Source organism: Halichoerus grypus, chromosome 6 (genome assembly GCF_964656455.1).
Source record: "Halichoerus grypus chromosome 6, mHalGry1.hap1.1, whole genome shotgun sequence".
Taxonomy (NCBI): domain Eukaryota; kingdom Metazoa; phylum Chordata; class Mammalia; order Carnivora; family Phocidae; genus Halichoerus; species Halichoerus grypus.
Window position 1 is genome coordinate 68,921,627 of NC_135717.1, and position 22,968 is coordinate 68,944,594.

A 22,968-nucleotide genomic window follows, 5' to 3' on the forward strand; every position below is an offset into this window, starting at 1 on the left:
AATGTTAACATTTCCTTCCAGCGAAAGCCAGTAAGGGGAGGCTTAGGAACTGTGTTAACCTAAACTGCAGTAAATGGCTCTATGCTCCGTTAGGGATGGCTGGAAACAATCAGCTGGTTACAGATTTTTACAGGCTCAATGATAGTGTGAAATAGGAGTGTGGGGAGACATGGTGGTTGTAGCTTGCTGATGAGTGTGCGGAGGTTCTAGTGCTGATCTCTACTTTTGCAGACGTTAGAAGTTTTCCATAATGAAAAGCTTGGAATACTTTATTGAACCTAGTAACAATCAAAAACAGCTAGTGAGATATCTGCTAGCTGGAGAGATCTTAATGTTCAGGCCTCCTCTGACTCCCCTGAATGAAACAGAACTCATTCCTGTTAATCCATCCCTTACTTCTTAGTGCAGCCTGTGACGTGTGTGTGTGTGTGTGTGTGTGTGTGTGTGTGTACATGCTTCCCATGTGGCATCTGCCCTCTCACACTAGAAGACAGTCTCCAGGAAAACAGGAACTGCGCCAGTTTTGTGTATCTCTGCTGCACGGGAGCCAAGAACAGAAACATAAGTTCAATAAATATACATTTCATGAATGAGTAGAATGAATGCATGACTACTGAAATCTGGAGTATCTTTTTATTCTTCTCTGTTTTATTTTAGTTGCAGAATTAAGAAAAATCTTTGAACCAAAGAGGAAAGAATTTTTAGAAATGAAAAGGTAAGAAATGGATTGTACCTAATTAGAAAGTAGAAGCGCTTGGTGAAGCAGTATTCACTTTTTCCTGAGAATTGATAGTTTTTGGTGTCCTGCACAGAAAAGAAAGAATTGCCAGGCGCCTCGAAGGAATCGAAACGGACACGCAGCCCATCCTCTTGCCAAGCTGCACGGGGTTAGTGACGCATCGCCTGCTGGAGGAAGACACGCCCAGATACATGCGAGCCACAGACCCGGCCAGCCCCCACACTGGTGAGCATGCTCGCCTGGTCGCTGCCATCACACAGGCTGCCCGACATGGTCCATGCAGCGTTTTTTATCCAGTGGCATTGGGAAATGAGATATTCCACAAACGGGAATTGTGTAGATGTACTTATTGAATACACGTTATTTGTGAAAAGCTGCGATGACGCGGATGCCCCGCCTCCTAGGTGTGGTCCTCTGGTATCAGAGCAGTAAGAAATAATTCCTCTTGGCACACTGATGGGAAACTGATGACGTCATTTCATTCCCCCACTCCCCAGCCTGGGACCCCTAAAGGGCAGGAACTATGTCTCCCTCTTGGCACCTTCTGGGCACTGGCACAGGACCTGCTGTCTGAGATCCTCAGTAAGAGTTCACTAGAGGACTGAACGAGACTCCCTTAAACAGAATAACCAGGTGCCCGGTACAGGGCCCGGCTGCTCGCAGCAGGGAGCATTAAAAGTGAACCTGGACCTTGAGTGGTTAGGGCTCAGTCTATGTGTTAATGCAACAAACATTCTATTTAAATTATTTGAATGTAAATTATTTACATGTCATTTAAAATGTATTGCATATTTATTTCTTTTTTTTTTTTGCATATTTATTTCATATTAAACCGTATTTCAAACATAACTTTTTTTGTTTTTGATAACTGTCAACGTTAGGAATATCAAATATTCAACTTGACCTTGGAAGAGGATGACCCATATGGGGATGTTCTTCCTATCCCGTCCCTGGCTCTGCAGCTCCGTGCTGCTGCTTTTTATGGCCAGTGTTTTCTAGTTTCTTCCTCAGGGATTGGCTGTCGATCTCACTTTGTGATGTGATCATGTCACTTATCTAGAGTTCCTGATCTTCTATGGCCAGAAAACTAGAGAATTAAGAGTTTTTAAAATTACATGAAGAATCAAGAATAGACAGAGTACCAAAATTTATAGCCAGAAATGAACCCTCATGTATGTAAAATGTGTATCTATATATTATATGATAATTTAAGCATCACATATTCGTGAGAAAGGGAAGACTTATTTAATAAAATGGTACTGGGAAAACAGGTTATTGTGCAGTGGGAGAGGGGACCTATACGAAACACAAAAATAAGTCCCAATTAATCACATGATTAATTTTAAGAAAATAAAAACATGAAAACATAGGTGACTATTTCATTCAAATTGAATGGAAAAGGACTTTCAAGATGCAGAAACAGCTGGAGAAATCACAAATGACCAAGTCAATTGACTTGACTACATAACAATTCACATCTGTACTCCAAAGAAAATCTTACACATAGATGTCACAGAATGTTATACAAGTTTGAAATATTCATGAATAAGATTAAGGTTCATGGTCTCATAAAAATGCATGCAAACCAATAAAAATGACACTATGAATCAATAGGATATAGAGCTTAAATAAGCTTTATCAGATATTCCAGAGAAGAAAAAATAATACAAATGGCTAATAAATAAGTGAAAAACGTACATATTCTTTTTCTAGTAATCAAAGGAAATTTTTAAAATGAACACTTAATGTTTGCAAGTGAACATATATTGCAGATTCAAGTGTAAATTGATGCAAACTTTATAGAAATCAACTTGACAATCTAGCAAATCTTTGTTACTTTTTGTTAAAGCGATTATACCTTTATCTGTTGTGATAGTAGTCAGAAAATCAGACTGATTAAAAGTTAGAAACAATGAAAAAAAATGTTAGAAACAATGTAAATGCCCAGGAATATGAGAATGGTTAAATTAGTTATGGAATGCCTATTACGTTTGGCAAATTATCAATTTATTATTGATTATTATATATTAGTGATTACTGGTGGAGTTTTACCTTCCTATGTTCTCATGTTAGACATTTTCTGTATCAAGCATGTGTGCTACAATTGGAAAAATCCACTTCTGTAAAAGAAAGAAGAAAAAAAGCAACACACATGAAGAACCTGGTACTTACAGATATGGCCCATTGCCGTTCTGGTTATTTTTTTTTTTTTTTTTTAAGATTTTATTTATTTATTTGACAGAGAGAGAGGGAACACAAGCAGGGGGAGTGGGAGAGGGAGAAGCAGGCTTCCCGCGTAGCAGGGAGCCCGATGCGGGGCTCGATCCCAGGACCCTGGGATCATGACCTGAGCCGAAGGCAGACGCTTAACGACTGAGCCACCCAGGCGCCCCCTGCCGTTCTGGTTATTATCAGATCCTGTGAAACCACAGTCTGTCACTTGTCGAGTTACAGTGGCTTAGATAGCTGTTATCTTTTCTAGAGGACTCTGAACTCATTCTCTGGCCTCGCACATGAAATATTAAGCTCAAAAACAGAAAGGTAAATAAATAAGAGGCGGCCAGCTGGGAGTGAGGAGCGGAGCTTCCGTGGGGGCGGCGCGGTAGGTGGCTTGCGGAGCCTCGAGGGCTAGCGGATTTCACTGCGGGTCTCGCACTTCTTGCAGCCCAGGTGGTTGCTGTGGCTAGGTACCGCTGTGTGAGAAGGGGTCCTCCGCAGCACGGGCGCTCAGGTGCGTGCTGTGCACAGAACAGAGCGCGGTAAATGTGCATCTGTCCTTGAACTCTGTTGTGTGGTCCCCTTGCAGGCCGGTCCAATGAAGAGGAAGACACTTCAGATTCCTCGGTGGAAAAGCAGACCCGCTCCAAACTCTGCACCGAAACCTCGGGCGTCCATGCTGACTCCTCCTGCGGTTCAGGTCTCATGGACACCCAGGCTCTGGAGTCCAAAGCTGAGAGAATCGCACGGTACAAAGCGGAAAGGAGACGGCAGCTGGCCGAGAAATACGGGATAGCGCTGGATTCCGAAGCGGACCCGGAATCGCCCTCCCGATACACCAAGTCCAGGAAGGATGCTGATGCTGCTGACAAGAGGGGAGGGAAAGGTGACCGACAGGCCGAGCCAGGCAAAGATTCGAGCTCTCTGTACTCCAGGCCCTGCGTGGTCGAAGCCAAGGACTATGCCCTCCCCGGGGGCGACGGTCTTTCCGACACCGAGGTGCTGCTCAACGTGGAAAACCAAAGACGGGGTCAGGAGCCCAGCGCCACCGGGCAGGTCCGTGACCTGGCCCCCACGGTGGAGAGTTCCTCATCCTTCCCGTTCCCCGGGCGAGACTGCACCTTCAGTGAAGTGCCAAGGTCCCCAAAGCAAATGCACAGCATGTCCCTCTCTTCGCCTCGGCCACCTGCCTCCCCGAGCCACTCAGCTGGCGACCTGCCGCTTCCTTCTGAGGCCCGAGCCAGGTAAGCGTTCAGCCCACGCTGGGCTGCGTTACCATCTTTGCTTTGCCTCCCCAGGTCAGGGTCTGGGTATCCTTAGCATTCTGTGGAGGGTTCCGCAGGTGGCAGAAAGAGGTGAGATAGGGTTTTTAAAATTTCTGCAATATCAAAACAGGTTCTGCCTAAGCAGGAAGCTTCAGCTTCTTCTTTTTAAAAAATGATAAGCTAAACAGGTGTCATGGGGACACTTCCATGGGAGCCTCACTTCAGGACCCTTCTTTTTACATGTTTCTTATATGCCTTTAATAATTGTCTTTTTCTTTATGTGTTTCTCTATAATTATACCCGACTTCTTAGTGATTGGTTTTGTTGCTGTCATTTAAAATCACAAAGCAGAAGGACCACCACTAACACAGTGGAAGGATCTCAGTTTAGGATATGAAGTATGACTGCAATATACCCTGAATATAACCTTAACATATAGCTATGCAAGTATATCAACATGCTGAGAAAACAGCTGTGTAGAAGAGCACCTCATTAAAAAGAATTGTCATACACAAAGACAATAGCTCTCATTTGGGAAAATCAGAAAAGGTATAAAATCAGAAACTCAAATGCCAGAAGAGAATATTTGTTCCTAAACTTAAATTTCTAAATTTAAGTTAAATTTAAATTTCTAAATTTAAGTTAAATTTAAATTTTAAATTTTAAATAAAATTTTAAATTTCTTAATTTAAAATAATTTTTTTAAATTTCTAAATTTGAACTAAATTTTTAATTTTAAATTAAATTTAAATATTTAAATTTAAGTAAGATTTAAATATTTAAATTCAGTAAGTGTGATGACCATATTCAAAATGCACTTTACTTAAACATCCTACTTTAAAGTTTGGGGCAATTGTCTAGGTAGACTCCTAAGTTTGGGGCAATTGTCTAGGTAGACTCTTAAGTATTTTCAGTCCAAATAGGCATTAGCTTCCCAGGTGAATTGAGGAGAGGTGAGGATCAAGCAAATTTATCCTGGGGAAAAAAAAAAAAAAAAAAGGAAAGAAAAAGTATTGGGAAATACTCCTATTTATTTCACACTAGGACAGAGCGGTAAATGTGGTCCTCTTTAGGTGGCAATAATATAACTAAAACAGATCATTTTACTTATTGAAGTTTATTGAGTCAAAGACCTGTCCCTACTTAGTTGATCATTCACACTAAAATATTTAGAGATGTTAGCATCTTAGAGAATTAAGTACTATAAAACCTGATATGGGGTCCTGAAGGCCTTTGTTTTAGCCTTTGGACTCTTTGAAATTTTGGGACTGTGATCTGTTGTCTCTTATTTTGAAATGAAAGTCTGTTGTTTGGGAAACCTGTATTTCATAGTAGAAAAAGTGTTCTTGCCTTAGTCTCTATCAAAGCAAACTCTTCATGTGCTTTGTAAACAGGGTAAAGAAAGCTGACAGTCCAATTTAGAAAGGAAATTAGATATTTACAATTACATGTGTTTAAAGAAAATTCAGAGTCTAATTTCTGATTACCATATTATGAAAACTTGAGTTGTTAACATGGCATCCAGGTTAGTCATCTAGATCACATATAATAGATCCTCAGTGAGATCCTGAATCAGTTTAATAATAACTAAAACTTGGTTGAATGCTCCAGGTAAAAAGATAGGATACTTAATAGTTTTGTGTGAATTAAAATCTTAATATTAAAAAATGTCTATAACGTAAAATTTTAAAAGGTATTTCTTTCTCAATTATTTGAAGAAGCATATTACTTCGAAGTTTCCATAAGCCTAACCTCAGCCTCTTAGCACTTGACTTTCACAAAGAGAGGATTAAAAGAACTAAGAAATTGTAAAGGAATTCTTGAGGAGGCACATGCTTTATTTATGTATTTTTTTTAATTTAAAAAAGGCACGTGCTTTTTTTTAAAGCCATTCAAGGCATGCAATTCTATGATTTAGAGGCAGAGAAACACAAATCATTTCATATATATATTCAGAAAATACTGAGATATATTTACATTAAAAAGGATGGAACATAATGTGTAACAAGTATGACATTAAAAGATAAATAAAGATAGAAGAAACAGCATGGAGGTTCTTCAAAAAGTTAAAAATACCCTACAGTCCAATAATTGCACTAGGTATTTACCCCAAAAATACAAAAACACTAACTCAAAGGGATTCATACACCCCTACATTTAGAGCAGCATTATTTACAATAGCCAGATTATGGAAACGGCCGAAGTGTCCACTGATAGAAGAATGGATAGAGAAAATGTGGTGTGTGTGTGTGTGTGTGTTTGTGTGTGTGTCTATATATATATATATATATATATATATATATATATATATATATGTATATATAAAATGGAATGCTATTCAGCCATAAAAAAAGAATGAAATCTTACCATTTGTAACAACATGGATGGAGCTAGAGAGTATAATGCTAAGTGAAATAAGTCAGAGAAAGACAAATAGCATTGATCTCACACATATGTGGAACTTAAGAAACAAAACAAAAGAGCAAAGAAAAAAGAGGGGAGGGGCAAACCAAGAAACAGACTCTTAACTATAGAAACTATAGAGAACAAACTGATGTTTGGGTGGGGGGATGCATGGGGGAATGGGTGAAACAGGTGATGGGAATTAAAGAGTACACTTATCATGATGAGCACTGAGTAATGTATGGAATTGTTGAATCACTATATTGTATACCTGAAACTAATATAGCACTGTATTGTAAAAAAAAAAAAAAAAAAAAAAAAGGATTTATTTTGTAATGACTATAGCAATTCATCTTGCAAAGATGGATTTAAATGAATTAATATTCTGCATAGATATCCTTTCTCTAGAGCCAGGAAATTTGGGTGTCAGAAAGCCATTGTTGTCTGATTTCCATTTGGGAGGAAGAAAGACAAAACATACTTTGTGAATTATAACAATAACCAAAGAAATCTCAGTGTCTGAATAACCATAAATGAAAATGCAATGTCATCCAATATGGAAATAAGTAACAGAAAAGTTTAGGGAGATTAAGGAGTAACCAAAAAAACTGTCTACAGATAATGAAATTATTTTATACTACATGTATTTGTGGATGTATCCTAGCATTGAAACAGAATATTTTTCTCACTGCTGTACTATACTCTCTCATCACCTAGCTCTGCCAAGTATTGGGACTATTAATCTCTGAATTAACTCATTCCCATTTCATCATTTTATTTTGTGCTCACTAGCAAGAGGCTGTTTTTTTTTTTTTTCATTAATTAAATATGAATGTGTCACTCACGAATACACCATCAAAGACTTCCTTGGGGCGCCTGGGTGGCTCAGATGGTTAAGCATCTGCCTTCAGCTCAGGTCATGATCCCAGGGGCCTGGGATCGAGCCCCACATCGGGCTCCCTGCTCAGTGCAGAGCCTCCTTCTCCCTCTCCCTCTGCCATTCTCTCCGCTTGTGCTCTCTGGCTCTATCTCTCTGTCAAATAAGTAAATAAATCTTAAAAAAAAAAAAAAAAAGACTTCCTATGGTATCCTAAAAATTCAACTATGAACCAGACATCAAATGCACAGTTTTTGTATGTATTCATATACACTAACACGTACAAACGGAATAGTCATTATACAGTTAAGAGCATTCTAAGCTCATAACAGTCTTGAGGGCTGAGCAGTAAGTTTAAATTTATTAGAATTATTTAATGTTCATTTGAACATTTATATGATTAAGGAAATACATATGTCACAGGGTCTTTAGCTCAGAAATCCTATAGCTGCCAGGGAGTTCGGGTAAACACGTCATTCTGAAACAAATGGAGAATATGTATATTCACAGAATAGAGCCTAAGACACCTCCTGATCCCCATTCCCCAATCCTGCCAAGCCCCTTCAATTTTGAATTTCAGAATTGTGTTTTCTAGAGAGGGAGTTTTGCTGATAGGAACCATTCTTTGTTAATTCAGCCATTGTGAATTTTAGAATAAAATTCAAAGGGATCTGGGGCCTGTGGATTATTCAAAAATTTGTTTAAAATCTTTATTTATTTATTTGTTTATTTGACAGCGAGACAGCGAGAGAGGGAACACAAGCAGGGGGAGTGGGAGAGGGAGAAGCAGGCTCCCCTTGAAGCAGGGAGCCCGATGTGGGGCTTGATCCCAGAACCCTGGGATCATGACCTGAGCCGAAGGCAGATGTTTAAGGACTGAGCCACCCAGGCGCCCGGATTACTCAAATTTTAAAAAATCTGAGCTCCTGTTACTAATAGAAATCCTGAATGCTGAGTTTGTATTTCTTAGTTAATAAAAGAAGTGCACCATATTTGTTACTTCTGTGAGTAACAGAAACTTACTACCTGAGCCCCACACCTGCTGTTTTCCTGTGACTCCCTGTTCTCAGTGACCTGTGTATTGGGCAAAGAAGAAAATTATACCTTGTTTCCCAGTGGTGATCCACTCTAGAAAACCCCCGTTTCTTTCATGACTCCACTTCTGTCCCTGCCCCTCCTTCTCCCACTTAGCAAATTGTATCATTAGAAAATGAATATGGTATGTAGAGCCGTCCCTGAAATTTGACCCCTGGAGAGCTGCCATTGGTCAGTGGTGCTTTGGACCAGGCTCTAGTGACATGAGACCTGTGGATTGGCTCAGGAAGATAGCCCGGGGCAGCCTCCACAGTGCCATTTTCCGAGACCTGCTGACAAGCAGAGTCAGCCAACTGAGAAGCAAAGGGGCTTAGGCTATGCCCTTGTAGTTTGTCACTGATTGTATTTGCTCAGCTCCCAGGGAGAGGTTCAGCCTAAAAACTGTCTTCAGAGCCTCAAGCTCATTGTTTTCCTTGTCAAACGTCTTTTAACCTGCCTGATAGAAATGTCCACAAGGGAGTGATAGGGAGGGAGAAAGCGGCCTCTGGCTGTAGGCATTCCTGTCTCAGCCCCTGTCCCCTGTCCCCCCCCCACCCCCCAGGGCAGGAGTGTTCCTAACACAGGATCCAGGTCAGGGCAGGTGTCCTGGAAAACCTAGGTCTCTAAGACCTAGGTCTCCAAAGAAGAGACCTCCGGGTACTCTCGCAGATCTCGAAATGGGATGGAACTCTTTTCACCTTTTAGCCCCTCTACCCCAAACATCTTTTCACCCTGCTCTACTAGCTTTTGACTGTTAAAATATGGTTAACTCATTCCCATGTTTTTTTCTTTTTCTTCTGTTCTCACTGGCAAGTATCAATTTCTGTTCATTGAATTAAATATGAATAGATCACCCAGAACCCTAGCTAGCATGTCCTAAAATTCAGACGTCTGCCAGGTTGTAAGTGCAGAGCTGTGCCGTGTGCGTGTGCCCTTGCACGTTCGCACGCCTGCGTGGACCCACAAAGCAGTCATTAGCTCTTCTTCCAAACAAGAAACTTGGAGCATATAAACTGTTCATTTTAATGAGACGCCTAAGTTAATAACCGTTCGTCTTCGGCTGAATACTGTTTTATAATTCGAGCTGGACCCCCACAGGGTGAAGCTAATTCTGCTGGGCTGGATTAGACTTCACTGTAGCAGCAGGAAGTACTTTTTAGTATGTTGACTCTTAGGAGTTATAGGGAGTTAAAGCCTGTCATTACAGACTTAAGGATACAAACCAAGAGCAACTCCCAACCTCTATGACAACTTAGGGTTGAGTTCTTGTTTCCTGGTGATATAATTCTCTGCTAGCCAGTTGCCACATCATAAGAAAGTTCTGTTATACCAAAGGTCAACCTCTCACTGTTCTCTTGTCCCCAGTGACCCTGTAGCCCTCTCCCAGGGGAGTGACCTCTGCCCTATGGGGAGCTGGCTCACCCCAGGCCCTCACAAGAATAGATACTCAATGTTAAAGAATTTTGAATTCTTAGAAACAAAAGTAATCCTGGAGATTATTTAAAAATCGATTTTATATGTGAAAAAACTAAAGATTAAAGAATTGAATTAAGACATATGGCTACTTTGACAACGTTGAGACCATCGTCCATCACCCATTCATTCATTCAGTCAAGTTCCCTGCATCTGCCTGTTCTTCCCATTGTTCTCTGCTCCCCCCTTATTTATGTCCATTCTATTATCCAACACACTGGAGAAGAGAGTTTGCTGGTTTTGCCCTTTGAGGGTCAGAGATTTTTAGGAAAGACCAGAGGTATTAGAGAACCAGTTTAAACTGTGGATTTATATAAGGTCCTTGAAAACTTGGCCCTTATAAGCAAAATGAAAACTTGTAATTTAGGAGAGGTCAAACACAGTGGGAATCCATGTATCTCTGCATACCTCATAGGTATTGATTTATGGATTAATTTTAGCTCTGAGATAGTTTAGCTAATCATTGAAGAAAATTATATTGGGTCTCCTGTGTGTGAGGCACTGTGCTCGTAGCTGGCTATATTTAAAAAAAAAAAAAGTGTAGGAAATAACTATAACATGATAGGATAAATAAGGTTCTAGAGATCAAGGTTGGATGCCAGGGGAATGCCAAGATAGAGTATTAACTTTTCCTCCGTGGAGAAATGGTCACAGTTGAACCAAGTCCTTAAGGATGTGGTTGGTGAGTTTGCTAGCCATGGAAGGGAGGCTGCTCCCAGCACAAAGGCACCCAATGCCCAGTGAAGACCTAGGAGGCGGGGGTGGGATGAGTCTGAGGGCCAGGTGGGGAGCAGTCATAGAGCGCCTCAGATGACATAACAAAGGCATTTAGCCTTTGCCTTGTGGATAATGGGAAGCTTCTGAAGCATTTTAAAGCAAGGATGATTGATTCTGCATTTTAGAAAGATTGCTTTGGAGGAGTATGGACCGTTGATCTGAAGGAGAGTTGCTTCCAGTCAGGAAGGCCACTGACGTGTTGGTTGCAGTTACCCAGGCATGAGATAAGGAAGTCTGTGCCTCCAAGTAGGCCTTCGTCATTAACTTGGTCCTGTTTGGCATTTCATCAGATAATCTGGATATGATAGGCTGATCAGATTTCTGGAGGAGGGATTGTAAACAAGTTTGGTGATGGTGAGGAAGAGAGTGGAAGGAGGGATGGAGCAGGGAGGGAGATGAGAGGGAAGAGAGCACGTTACCTGTGCTAGGGTTGGAAACTAACAAGATGAAATTTAATAAAGTCTTCTACTTAGAGGGGGGGAGAATCAGTGTACAAGTTCAGGATTGGGGAAACCTGATTTAATAGCAGTTCATGAGAAGGAGACCTAAGAGTTTCAGTTGACAGCAAATTCTTTATGTGGCTGCCAAAATGGCTGGTCCAATCTTGGGGTATAGTACTGAAAGTGAACTGTTAATAGCACAAATAGTACTGGTCCACCCATGTTCTGCAGTGCTCAGATTACATCTGGGTATCTCCTTCTAATTGAGCTGTTGACAAATGAGAACATATCCAGAGAGTCTGCTTTCCTGTCTGCCCTGCTTTCTTGACCTTTCCAAGTTTTTATAAACTTCTCCCTGTCTTAAGAGAAACTAGAATCATTTTTGGAGTCTCTTACACATTCTCTGGTGCTTAGACTCTCAAACCAGTCTGTTCTTTCTGTTCTTCTCATTATCAGATGGTCATTTTCCCAGCACAGTTAGAAGGCTGAAGTTTGGCTTGGCATAGGGAGGCCTAAGGTTACCAACCTGGCTTCTCGTTGATGATGATTCTGCTTAAAGGGAAGAGGAGAAAGAGATCTTGAATTTCTGAGGTGTCTCACAAATGCAGCTTACCTGTACCTCTTGGAGGGACATTCAAATGCCTTACTGCCTGCACACAAGGCTGACCTACCCAAATTTAGCAGTTCTGGTCAGGATGGCCCAAACATGGCAACATGAATTTGGTGTTATGCCAATCCGTAAGATTGGGAAGGATGATCTCAATGATAGCGTTACTTTAGTACAGGCCTTACACGAAGGGTACTTGCCCTGTCTTAGTCATTTTCATGTTTCCTTCCCTGCTACTGCCAGCATCTAGCACATACCGAGTGGCTCAGTCAATCATTTTTGAATGAATGTTCTGTTGTTTTCTGTATTTTCTTGGAAATGTCACCAAACTATAACAGTGCTACTTGAAAGAGTCAACCTGCAAATGGTTTATCAGCCCATAACCTGTGAGCGTTGCAGCCGAATGTAAATCATGGGTCCTTTCCTTCATCAAGAACATCATGCTATGAGCAAAATGTCAGCTGAACTCAACAGTAGGCTTAGTGACGTTGTTCATCTCCACTCTGTTCCAGGTCTTTGATACAATCATGGGCCAGGGACACCAATCAGCAGAACACACTCTGAGTAGCACTTACATATGACAAGGCTCTTTCCACTTTGTCTGAGGTTAGAGTTCTTGGATATGATCTTGAGTCAGTGTGCTCATAAATATTGTTAAACTATGAGTGGGCATCATGATGTGGGAAAAAAAAAAAAGGCTGCTTTTGGGGCCTTGTGAACTCAGTCTCCAGTTCTGAATGGCTGATTCTAGGTTAGTCTCACGACTAAGGGAGCCAAGTCCCTGGATCACTTCATTTTAGCAGGGGTGGTTAGAATCCAAGGGGGAGATGTGAAAATCCAAATCCAGCTGGAAACTAGAAGCTTGAGCCACTTTGGGAGGCCCCCTATGGCACCTTCCTCAAACTCCAGTGCTTTTCTAGATAGTTCTACCTGTGTGCACATACCTTCTGTCATTGTGCTTTCTCATCGGAGGCTGTAGCATTTAGGCATTCGGTACTGAGATTGGTTCAGAGGGAACCTGGAAGAAATTGGTTATTTCACATGTTTATCATGCTTCTGCTCCAAGAAGACTCTGTATTTCTAGATTTTCATTACTCAAGAAGTCCTATTTATGTGTTTCTTTCTTTCTTTTCTTTTTTTCTTTCTTTCTTTCTGGGGAGGGGCACAGGGAGAAGGAGAGAGAATCTAAGCAGGCTCCACATCCAGCGTGTGAGCCCAACATAGGGCTTGATCTCACGACCCTGAGATCATGACCTGAGCTGAAATCAAAAGTCAAATGCTTAACCAACTGAGCCACCCAGGCACCCCAAGAAATCCTTACTTTATAATCCAACAGTGGCATATTTGTTAATTGAGATATAATTCACATCAAAATGCACATATTTTAAGGATGCAGGTTGGTGAGTTTTGGGAAACATGTAACCATTACTCCGGTTGAGATAGAAAAGGTTTACATCGCCACTGTGCCTCTGTCCACCATTGATCGTTGACTCTCTTTGCAAGGACCTAAGTTAGTGGCCATAGCCTAATGGTATCGCACATGCCACTCGTTCTGCTGTACCAAGCCAACCCTTCCCACTTGGTTCATTTTTTTAAACTAAGTTTTAATTATTAAAAGTAGCTGAGCATAACATTAAGGCACACTGCATTAAATAACAACATCGATTTAATATTTAAAGAAAGAAAATGAACCTAAGGCCTTATGTGCCATTATTCAGATATGATCTCTTTTTTGTTATTATTTTTTAAAGCACACCTGATATTCTACTATTTCTCCAAAAACAATGGCCCCTCAGCCCCAGAAATAAATTTTGTACTCTTACGAAATGATAGACTTTTCAATCTGAGTTTGGACATCCCTTAGCCACCTGTCAGTCTGAGAGTCAGAGTGTATGGAAAACTTGGTCTACAACGTTCCATTATATTCCATAGTTTTGGAGTGCCTATGAATTGGCCAGATCAGTTTTAGACCTTGATTCACCATTTTGGGAGCCGTGCATTTAATTCAAAAGGAAGAATTTGGATTCTCCACCAATGTCAACACTTCAGAGTGACCACTCTGGGCTGTTTTCTGCTCTCTGCTCAGGTTTCTCAGCCTCTTTGGGCTTTGGGGAGAAACTTTGAAGGAGAGAAAGAAGAAGATCCAACATAGATTTTGTGGAACTGTGTTTGGCCCACATTTTCATTTGTTATTTATTTATTTATATATAGTTTTTGCTTTTAACAGATGAAAAGAGATATTTGAATTTAAAAATTCCATTAACTGCGCTAAACATCTATGTCAAAGTAAATCCCTTAACTGTAACTGTTGTCTAAATAAATTATGAAGGGACACTGAATTACAATTTTTACAAGTCTTACATTTTTAAGATATTTTTATTAAAGTATAATTTTATACAGTACAATTCACCCTTGTTAATGAAATTCTGTAAATTTTGACAAGTATATAAGGTGGTGTAACTATCACTACAGTCAAGATACAGAACTGTTCCATCAGCCCAAAAATTCCTTTGTGTGCCTTTGCGGTCAACCCTCGCCACCACCACCAGGTCCTGCAAACCAATAATCTGTCTTCTGTACTACAGTTTTAGATTTTTGAATATATAAAATCAAAGTCCTTGAGTATTTTGTTCTTGTCAATTCCAGAGAAGTCCTATAAGAATTTGATGAAATTATTTTTTTTTAATCATTGGAGAAATGTTAATGTCAACCGTTTATAATATTGTCAGGGAAGAAATCCCTCTTAAGCGGTTGAGATTTAAACTTACAAGATAGTTCATACAGAGCTGATTTTAAATTTCAGATTTCCTAGTGAATACTCAGCGTGCAAGGAAGTCAGGTGTGCATGCTAAAATTATTTTCCCTGATGTGGGCGTTGCCCCTGTGGCATAGTGGATACATGAATATTTATCAATGAATGTTTAGTGGATATTTAGCTATTGTGATGTTGAGCCTGAAAAGTGCCTGTGAAAGTGGGAATTAGGTTTTGTGAAGTAGGTGTCATGTCACGTTATCATTTTCTATGTGTGCCAGAGGATGAGGGACAGCCAAGAGACCCAGTCAAGCTACAATAGTCCCTTGGGCCTCAGAGTATTTCTGATTCCTCCCACTTAACACCCAGTATCACCTGCTCCCAGTTTCTCCCTCCCATGAATTTTCTCGTTTCCAGATGGTTGGTTCTTACACTTATCTTCTGCTACAGATTGTTTTGGTGGGGGAAGGAGACAAGGTCTCACGCACCTTGCCAAGTCTGGGCCCCTGCACCCCGCTCCCACCCCCTCCTCAGCAGTGAGTGCCCTCTGAGCCAAATTGCTCTTTACTGCCAGACTCCTTTGATTTCACATTGTGCATTTGTAGAAAAAACAGGAAGAAGATAATTGGGTTTTGTAGGATTTACAGGAAATTTCCAGGCTCTCTGCTGAAGGTGGAACAGGCAGAGCTGAGAGACCACCATCCAGTTAGGGTTTTGGTTGTGGCCAGGACGCCCTTGGTGCCTTCCTTGCTTAGCCCCAGAACACGTGAACACCGGCACCCCAACTACATCATTTCTCCCTCAAGCCAGGGAGGGGTTGCTCATTCGTTATCTGTTCATTTTCCAGAATTGGAATCCAGTAGCGCTGGAGGAGAAGATAGAGACTCAGGGGTCTTACAACACTTGGGTTCAGGCCCCAGCCTTTCTTTACCAGCTTGTGATCTGGGCCAGTTAATGTGCATTTTTTTGTACCTTCCTTTCTTTATCTATAAAATGAGTGTAAGAATATCTCTGAGGGTTGTTGTGGAGATAATCATTCAACAGTTCATCCATCCCACAAATACTTATCGAGACCTGCTCTTTCCCACACACTGTTCTTGGTGCTGATGATGCAACAGTCTTTTCTCAAGAAGCTCATCTCCCCTAGTGAGAAAGACAGCAAACAAATAAACATGCAACCTGACAGATGTAGTAAGTGCTATGAAGAAAATTCAAGCAATTCACTGAAGGGAGAGAGAAAAACGACTGGCAGTTGCTATTTTGATATAGAGTGGTTAGGGAGGGCTCTCTGATAGGATCATAGTTGAGCAGAGACCTACATAAAGTGAGGCAGCCATGCAGCCGTTGGGGTGGAGGGCCCAGGCAGAAGTAGCATCTGCAGAGGCCTGAGTGGACTCCATGCATGGGCTTTTGAGGAGGCCCTAGTCACTGGTGAGGCAGGAGCATGGGGGGAGGGGAAGAGGAGGTGTGAGAGCTGTGGGGAGGAGGGGTGGGCAGATCAGGGAGGACCCATCACCAGGGCTTTGGGTTTTGCTCTAAATGATGTACAGAGCCATAGAAGGGATGGAAAAGAGGAATAACCAATCTGGCTGCTAAGCTGAAAATAGAGTGTTGGTGGGCAAGGATGAAAACAAGTAGAATAATTAGGGGGTCATCTTAGTAATCTGGGTGAGAGATGGTGGTGGCTTGAACTAGAATGACAGCAGCAGAGGGGAGGAAAGAAGTTAGGTTTTGAAAGTCCCTAGTGGAATTGCCAATAACTTAGATGTGGGGTGTAAAAGAAACCAAGCAATCTAAGGGGAATCTCGATTTTTTTGGCTGGGGCAACTTGAAGCAGGAGTCGCCATTTGCTGGACTAGAGAAAGCTCCCGTGCAAGTTGACTTTGGAGGGAAATCAAGAGTTCAGTTTTTGGACATGTTGTACTTAAGATGTCTACCGGATATCCAAATGGAAGCGTCAAGTGGCCAGTGGAGTCCAATAGTCGGAATTGAAGTGAAGGTCAGCGTGGAATTGAAAGCCAGATGGGAACATCAAGGCATTGAATGTCCGTGGAGGAGGAGAGGAGCCCATCTTGGGCACCCTGAGCTCTAGAGGTACAGATGGTGGGGGGAGGAAGAGACCAAGAAGGCTGCTGAACCAGGTGAAGGGAGGGATCGCCTGTAGCAGATGCCGCTCGTGGGTGACGAAGAAGGACCGAGGAGTGAGCACATGCTGCAAGTCAGTGGGTGAGGCGTGCCCAGAACAGCCTGCGGGCAGAAAGTGTCCAGTTCAGATTAGGTGTCTCCCCATCCGCTCTCCTTTTCTGGTTCTGACGGCAGAAAATATCACCCAAGTAAGCGCCTCAGCCAACATCAAGGATCCTAGTGCCTTACTTTGCGAAATACTGTTCTGTATCACTCCTGATGTAAATTTACTCAAGACAAACTCGTCCTCCTGGTTGAGGCTGGACCCACGTTCCTTAAAATCACATGACTTCTGAATTAAGACTCTGTATGACTCATCACTTTACAATATAAAAGTAGTAACTCAGAGACATACAGTAGGATATTGTCTATGAAAAAGGAAGGAGAGGAGGAGCATTTGAAAGGGCTTGCCACATTCTTGGCATGATGCCTTCACTACTTGCAGTTCTTTTTCATTACATTCATACGTACTATACATGAAATGTCAAAAATTCAGTATTTGCTACCATGCACATAGTTACTTGGTTTTTTGGCTAGTTTCGCACCTGTGGTGTGATGAATAAATGGAGCCCAGCAAGCCTCCCATGTCTGTGTATGAGTGTCACTTTTCAGATACTGACCCAACATATTCTTAAACAAGCCCCTGATAATTTTTATTGTATGTATGTATGTATTTTTTTATCTATCTATCTATTTATTTTGCGGTGCTGACCAAGTTCTAGTCTTATCAATGAAAGCCATGTTCGGGAAGTTGTGTAGCACTTCACAGTTTATAAAGCCTCCTATTATACAAGACGCATTTGAGTCTTAAAATAATTTTGTGAGGTATGCATATTAGTTATATTAACTTGGTGGTTTTCAATAGCAAATATATCTGCTGCTCCCTCTTCTCCCACTATATCCTGTGCTAGAGTAATCGCCTCCTTTCTTAGCTGCAAGTGGTAGGCTAACTATTCCTATGTTTAAATGAATGTTGAGAAATTAGACCTTTTATAGTTGGAAATAAAACAGCTTTCCATACATCTGAATTTTTTGCTCACTACAGACTGAATTGCTGTAATGCTGGGGATAGGGAGGTGGGCCGACAGGTTCGGGTGTAGAAAGACAGGGGGATATCCAAGCCTAGAATATGACAGATTTCAGTGGTCACAGCAAAAGATACAGTAGTGGTTACAGACTGGTTCTTGCCTGTCAGCTTAAACTAAAACTTGAACTAAAATGATTTTTAGAAAATGAAGATTCTTTTATTATAATTATTATTCTTATTTTTGGAAATTGCTTTGAGCTCAAATGTGTTTCTAGCATAGTATTTGAAAAACTCTTAACAAATAAGTTGGTATGGTCTTGAGCTGGTAAACATTCTGTCTACATCGTAAGATGATGCACATCAGTAGTTTGTTCCTCCTATGTTCTGCTTTATGTGGTTACCACAGGGTTTTTCTGGCCTGTTCTAAAATATCTTCAGCCTGGCATAAATTTCCTTCATCACATTCAGCTTTGTGTTATATCTGATCATGTGTCGAGGAATGACTGTGTAAATCTTATGTTATCTTGCCTGCCATAGTGTAAGTTTTTTAATGGCTGGGGTGATGCCTGAGTCACCTTTGTTACTTCTCAGAGCCTAGTTCAGTGTTTCATACATAGTAGGAACTCAACATTTATCGAATTGACCTGAATTAGTATTGGTTATGTCATTGTTACGTTGGTTGCATTATTCAGTGACAAATGTAAAAGGAAAATGTATAAGAGCAATTAAAGATATGATCTCATTGAATTTCTTTTTATTGATTTCCTTTATTTGATATGTATTGTTTTGCACGGACACTATCTTTGTATTTGGCTATTTACCCATGTCCCTTGACAAAACTTATAGATGATGAGTTGACATTTAATCCAACTTCTTACAAGAAAATTGTCTGGTGTATGTGGGGCAAGTGTGACTATAACAGACTCCTAATACTTTCAGATTACTTGGAAAACACTTTATGTGGTGGCTTTGGATAGATTTATTTCTATCTCTTGAGTTTAGTAAGGAGCCACATGTCCTTGGGAGTTTCATGAAGTAAATGTGTAAACCCCATGACAAAATGTGCTTATACATTTTCAAAAGCCAGGATTAGTCTTGACTTAACAGAAACCAGCCTTCGGGTTTTAAATTATAATTGTCTGTACATGTGTTGACATTCGAATAGAAATCATCTGAAGTTTTGTCTTTTGTACATAATAGTACCGGGAAACCCAAACATGAGTGGTTTCTCCAGAAAGATTCCGAAGGGGACACACCTTCTCTTATCAACTGGCCTTCCAGGTATATCCCGAGCTGAACCTCTTGGCTTATGTGTAGTGAGTGCTTCTTCCCTGCTGACTTGCCTTGCTGTCCCACATGTTACCAAATGCTAACTCTCTTCTTGCCCTCTGTTAATGGCAGTGCATTTGAAAATGATGTGTTCACAAGGAGCTGCTGGAAGTTACTTTTTGAACGTTTGCTTTTCGCCTCCGATCGCCCTAATCCCTGCTAATAGTATTCCCCCCTCTTCTTTTTTCCTCTTTTTGGAAATCTTTTTGATGACACTTCTTGCTTCTCTCCTTTCAAACCAACCTGCATACCGTCAAGTGGGGGCAGTCGTGAGGAGCCTCTTGGTTGCTCTCCTCTTGAGTCACACTAACTAACCAGCCAGTGTCCCATCTGGTCTACACCCCCTCCGCCCAGCGCTTCCACCTCCTCCTTGTCACGTCTCCTTGTCCCTAAACCAATAGTTAATTTTCACCAGTTGCACTTAGGGCATGTGGTTTTAAAGGCAGACAAAAAAAAAAAAAAAACCTATCATTTCATTTTTAAGGTTGGGGGCAGGGAGAGGCGGAAGGAGTGAGAATGACTAAGTCTCTGGCAGGACAAAGCACCCATATACTGAGTTTCTAATAGTCACTTTGTTCTCAGCTGAGGACAACATTCAGATTGTCTCTGATTAGAAGGACACATTCCACAGGAGAACTTGAACCACATTTCAGTCTTCTTTTGATTAACAAAGCTTATAAATATGAAAACCTCCAACACTGGCTAGTCTCTGGGAAAAATAACAACTCAGAATGCTTTTTTTTTTCTCCTGAATTGTTCATGGTAACTGCCTTTTATGTGTGTCTTTGATTTTTTTGTTAACGAAATATACATAGATATCCTGTATCTGATGTGGAAAAACACGTAGGAGTTTATATCAAATTTAGCAGGGTGCATTTGTCATTTAAGGAATTATTCTCTTCCAAAACTGTCATAAATAATTATTTTTGCTGACTAATCTTCAGTACATGAAGGTTTATATTCCCCCAAGAAATCACTTTTCCCACTCCAAAAATGTGTTTTACTTTTTAAGGATTATTGCCAATTAGTAATCCATTCTTGAACAGTTTCAATGGTTTCTCCTCTCTCACTATGTGGCATTTCAGAAAGCAAAGATAAGTACCAGCTAACACTATTAAATGGTTACTTTTTGCTAAGAGTACTTAGTACTAAGCCATCCAAGTGCTTTGCCAACATCACATTACATTTTGTCACTACGATTTCCATTTAAAAACAAGGCAACTGAGCCAGGTAAGTTGACTGAGACCACACAGCTAGAACTGGGTGAGCCAGTTTTGAATCCAGGTCTCTGAGGTGCCCCTGGCCAGAGCTCTTGGCTACTTTGCTTCTGCAGTGATAGAAAAAGGGCTGTAGCTTTTAAACTGGATTTCAGTTTTGCTCTCAGATATTTAAATAGCTCTAGAAACGAGAGCAATCTCTCTTCACGTGAGTTTTTAACTAAGGGTCCAATAGCGATTCCAAAGGGGAGAAAACGTTTAGTCTGTTAGTTCTTTCAACAAATATCTTTTCTCTAACAGTCTTCTTGGTGTGACAATGGTTAGTAGTAATGATGTCCAAACTGGTCACATGTCTTAGGAATGAATGAATACAGTCTGCATTGCATGAAAAAGCTTGGGAATGTTTAGTTGAGTGCTTGAAAGGGGTGATTGTTTGCTGTATTTTGAGCTCAATTAAAAAAATTAAAAAATCACAAATGTTCTTACATTTCCAGGGGACAGTGAAATCACATTTGGTCAATAGGTGTGTGTACCTGGAAACTCCCCCCAGAGTCCACACGCAAGGCCTGTATGGGTGGAGGGTTTACAGATTCCCACCAACAGCCTTGATGTGCCCTCATGCATGCTGTTGTTGTATATTAATGGATTTTTCCATGGCTTCTGGTCATTCATTTAGTCAGAAGGCACATCCATTCTCACCCAGGATGGCATCCGAGCCATCTCAGCTTTATGGAGGGCGGAGTGAGTTTGGCGTCACACTGATGTCTGTACGCACATTTGGAAACTCGAAATCGTTCATCCGGCAGGCAGTGGGTTTCTGACATTAACCACCAGAAATGCACTGTCACCAGTGGTTCTGCCTTTGGGTGGATTTCCATTCACGGGTAATCTATGGTCCACGCATGCTTTCTCCCCGTGAAGCAGTTACTGCACTTTGCAACTTAAATCCTTTTTCTTTCTTAAAGAGTTAAGGTTAGAGAAAAAATGGTGAAAGAGGAGAGTGCTCGAAGCAGCCCTGAGGTGGCCTCCGAGCCCTTCACTCAGAGGAGACATCAGCCAGTGCCCGTCCATTGCTCATCCTTTCAGTCAGAAAATTCGGCCTTCGATAGGGTCTCGAGCAAGGCAGCCAGCTCCACGGGACAGCCAATCCGAGGCTATGTCCAACCGGCAGACCCCATTCACACGGCCACGCCGGTGACCTCAGAGACCCCGGAAAATTTATCTGAATGCAGCTGGGGGGGCTCAGCCACCCAGCATGTCAGAAAGCCTCCCACCTTGAAGGTTCTAGAGAGTGAGAGAAGGGATACCCCAGTTCTCCATATTTGTGAATCGAAAGCAGAGGAAGATACGCTCTTCACTGAAGCTCTCGAGAAAAGCAGGAAATCACTTTTGGCTTTGGAGGATCATGAGCCTACGAGAAGCCACGAAGATCCCTCTGGAAACGAAGACTTCGGCAAGCCTGCTGTGAGCACAGTCACCTCAGAACATCAGAAGGAACCAGAGAGTCTGTCGCCCCCGCCTGCAGCTCAGCAACAACCCACGGAAAGGATCAGCAGACAAGAAGTGGTTTTATATGTTCAGAGCCAGCCCGTGTCCCAAGATGCCAGGGCAACAGGCCACAGGAAGGAAGGCCTGACGAAGAAACGCAAGGTCCTCACCCGCTCCCTGTCTGACTACACGGGCCCCCCTCAGCTGCAGGTCCTGAAGTGTAAGGACCCCACATCCAGGCAAGAACCAGAGCCGCAGAGTTCCAAAGCTGAAGGGCCCCCCCCGGACGTCGGCATGCTGGACACGAAGGTCTCTGTCGCCCAGCTCCGAAATGCATTTCTGGAGTCTGTCAATGCCAACAAGAAACCCGAACTGTAGGTGATGTTTCAAACATCCTCCTGATGTGTCACTTGCACGTCCTTGGCAGAATTATTCACTTCTCAACTTGTGGTGTGTCCTGCATTGAGTCATGTTAGCTTAGCTCACCAGTGTGCAGGGCAGACCGTACAGGAAATGGCTCAAAAACTACCATTCTGCTTCTGCCTACTAATGGGGAGCTACAGTACTGGGTCGCTGGAATCTCCGCCTCCTTTAAGTGCATGGTCGGGGCATGCAGCGGGACTTGGCGGTGTCTGGGCCTTGCCTCACTGAGATGCATAAACCTTTGCTTTATTCTCTCTCTCTGTCTCTCCTTTCCCTTCTGTACACTCCCTCCCGATGACTCTAAAAGCCAATCCCGGGTGGAGAAGTCAACCGAAGGCGTTGGCTTGCCTACCGGTGTGGAACGGGAAAGAGGGTCCCGGAAACCAAGACGCTATTTTTCTCCTGGTGAAAGTAGGAAAACTTCCGAGAGATTTAGAACTCAACCTATAACCTCAGCAGAACGAAAGGAATCGGATAGGTAGGCATGCGTGATGTGTAGTTCTGTAGTCTAGGAACTTAAAAGCAGTCGTATGGGATTTTCCCACAGTGATGGTCCTGGCGCTGTTTAAATGGGACGTGGCGATTTCATCATTCTTCCACCTAATCTATAAGAGATACTTATGTGGCTTGTATACATGTATTTTTAAAGAACACTGCCCGTGACAACAGTATCACA

At 41.8% G+C, this 22,968-nt stretch overlaps 1 protein-coding gene across 6 annotated transcripts in view; it reads left to right on the forward strand.

The window, feature by feature from the left end:
* SVIL (supervillin) overlaps positions 1-22,968 on the forward strand; it is a 227,787-nt gene that overhangs the window by 143,297 nt on the left and 61,522 nt on the right. For 2 of the 6 annotated variants that reach the window (XM_078075317.1, XM_078075318.1), the window contains 5 exons: positions 658-715; positions 813-964; positions 3,546-4,200; positions 19,036-19,116; positions 21,347-22,243. In XM_078075317.1, the coding sequence (XP_077931443.1) occupies positions 708-715; positions 813-964; positions 3,546-4,200; positions 19,036-19,116; positions 21,347-22,243 (1,793 nt within the window). In that variant the 5' untranslated portion in view covers positions 658-707. Of the gene's footprint in view, positions 1-657; positions 716-812; positions 965-3,545; positions 4,201-19,035; positions 19,117-21,346; positions 22,244-22,599; positions 22,771-22,968 lie in introns of all 6 variants that reach the window. The other 4 variants (XM_078075320.1, XM_078075321.1, XM_078075322.1 and 1 more) reach the window with 3 other exon arrangements.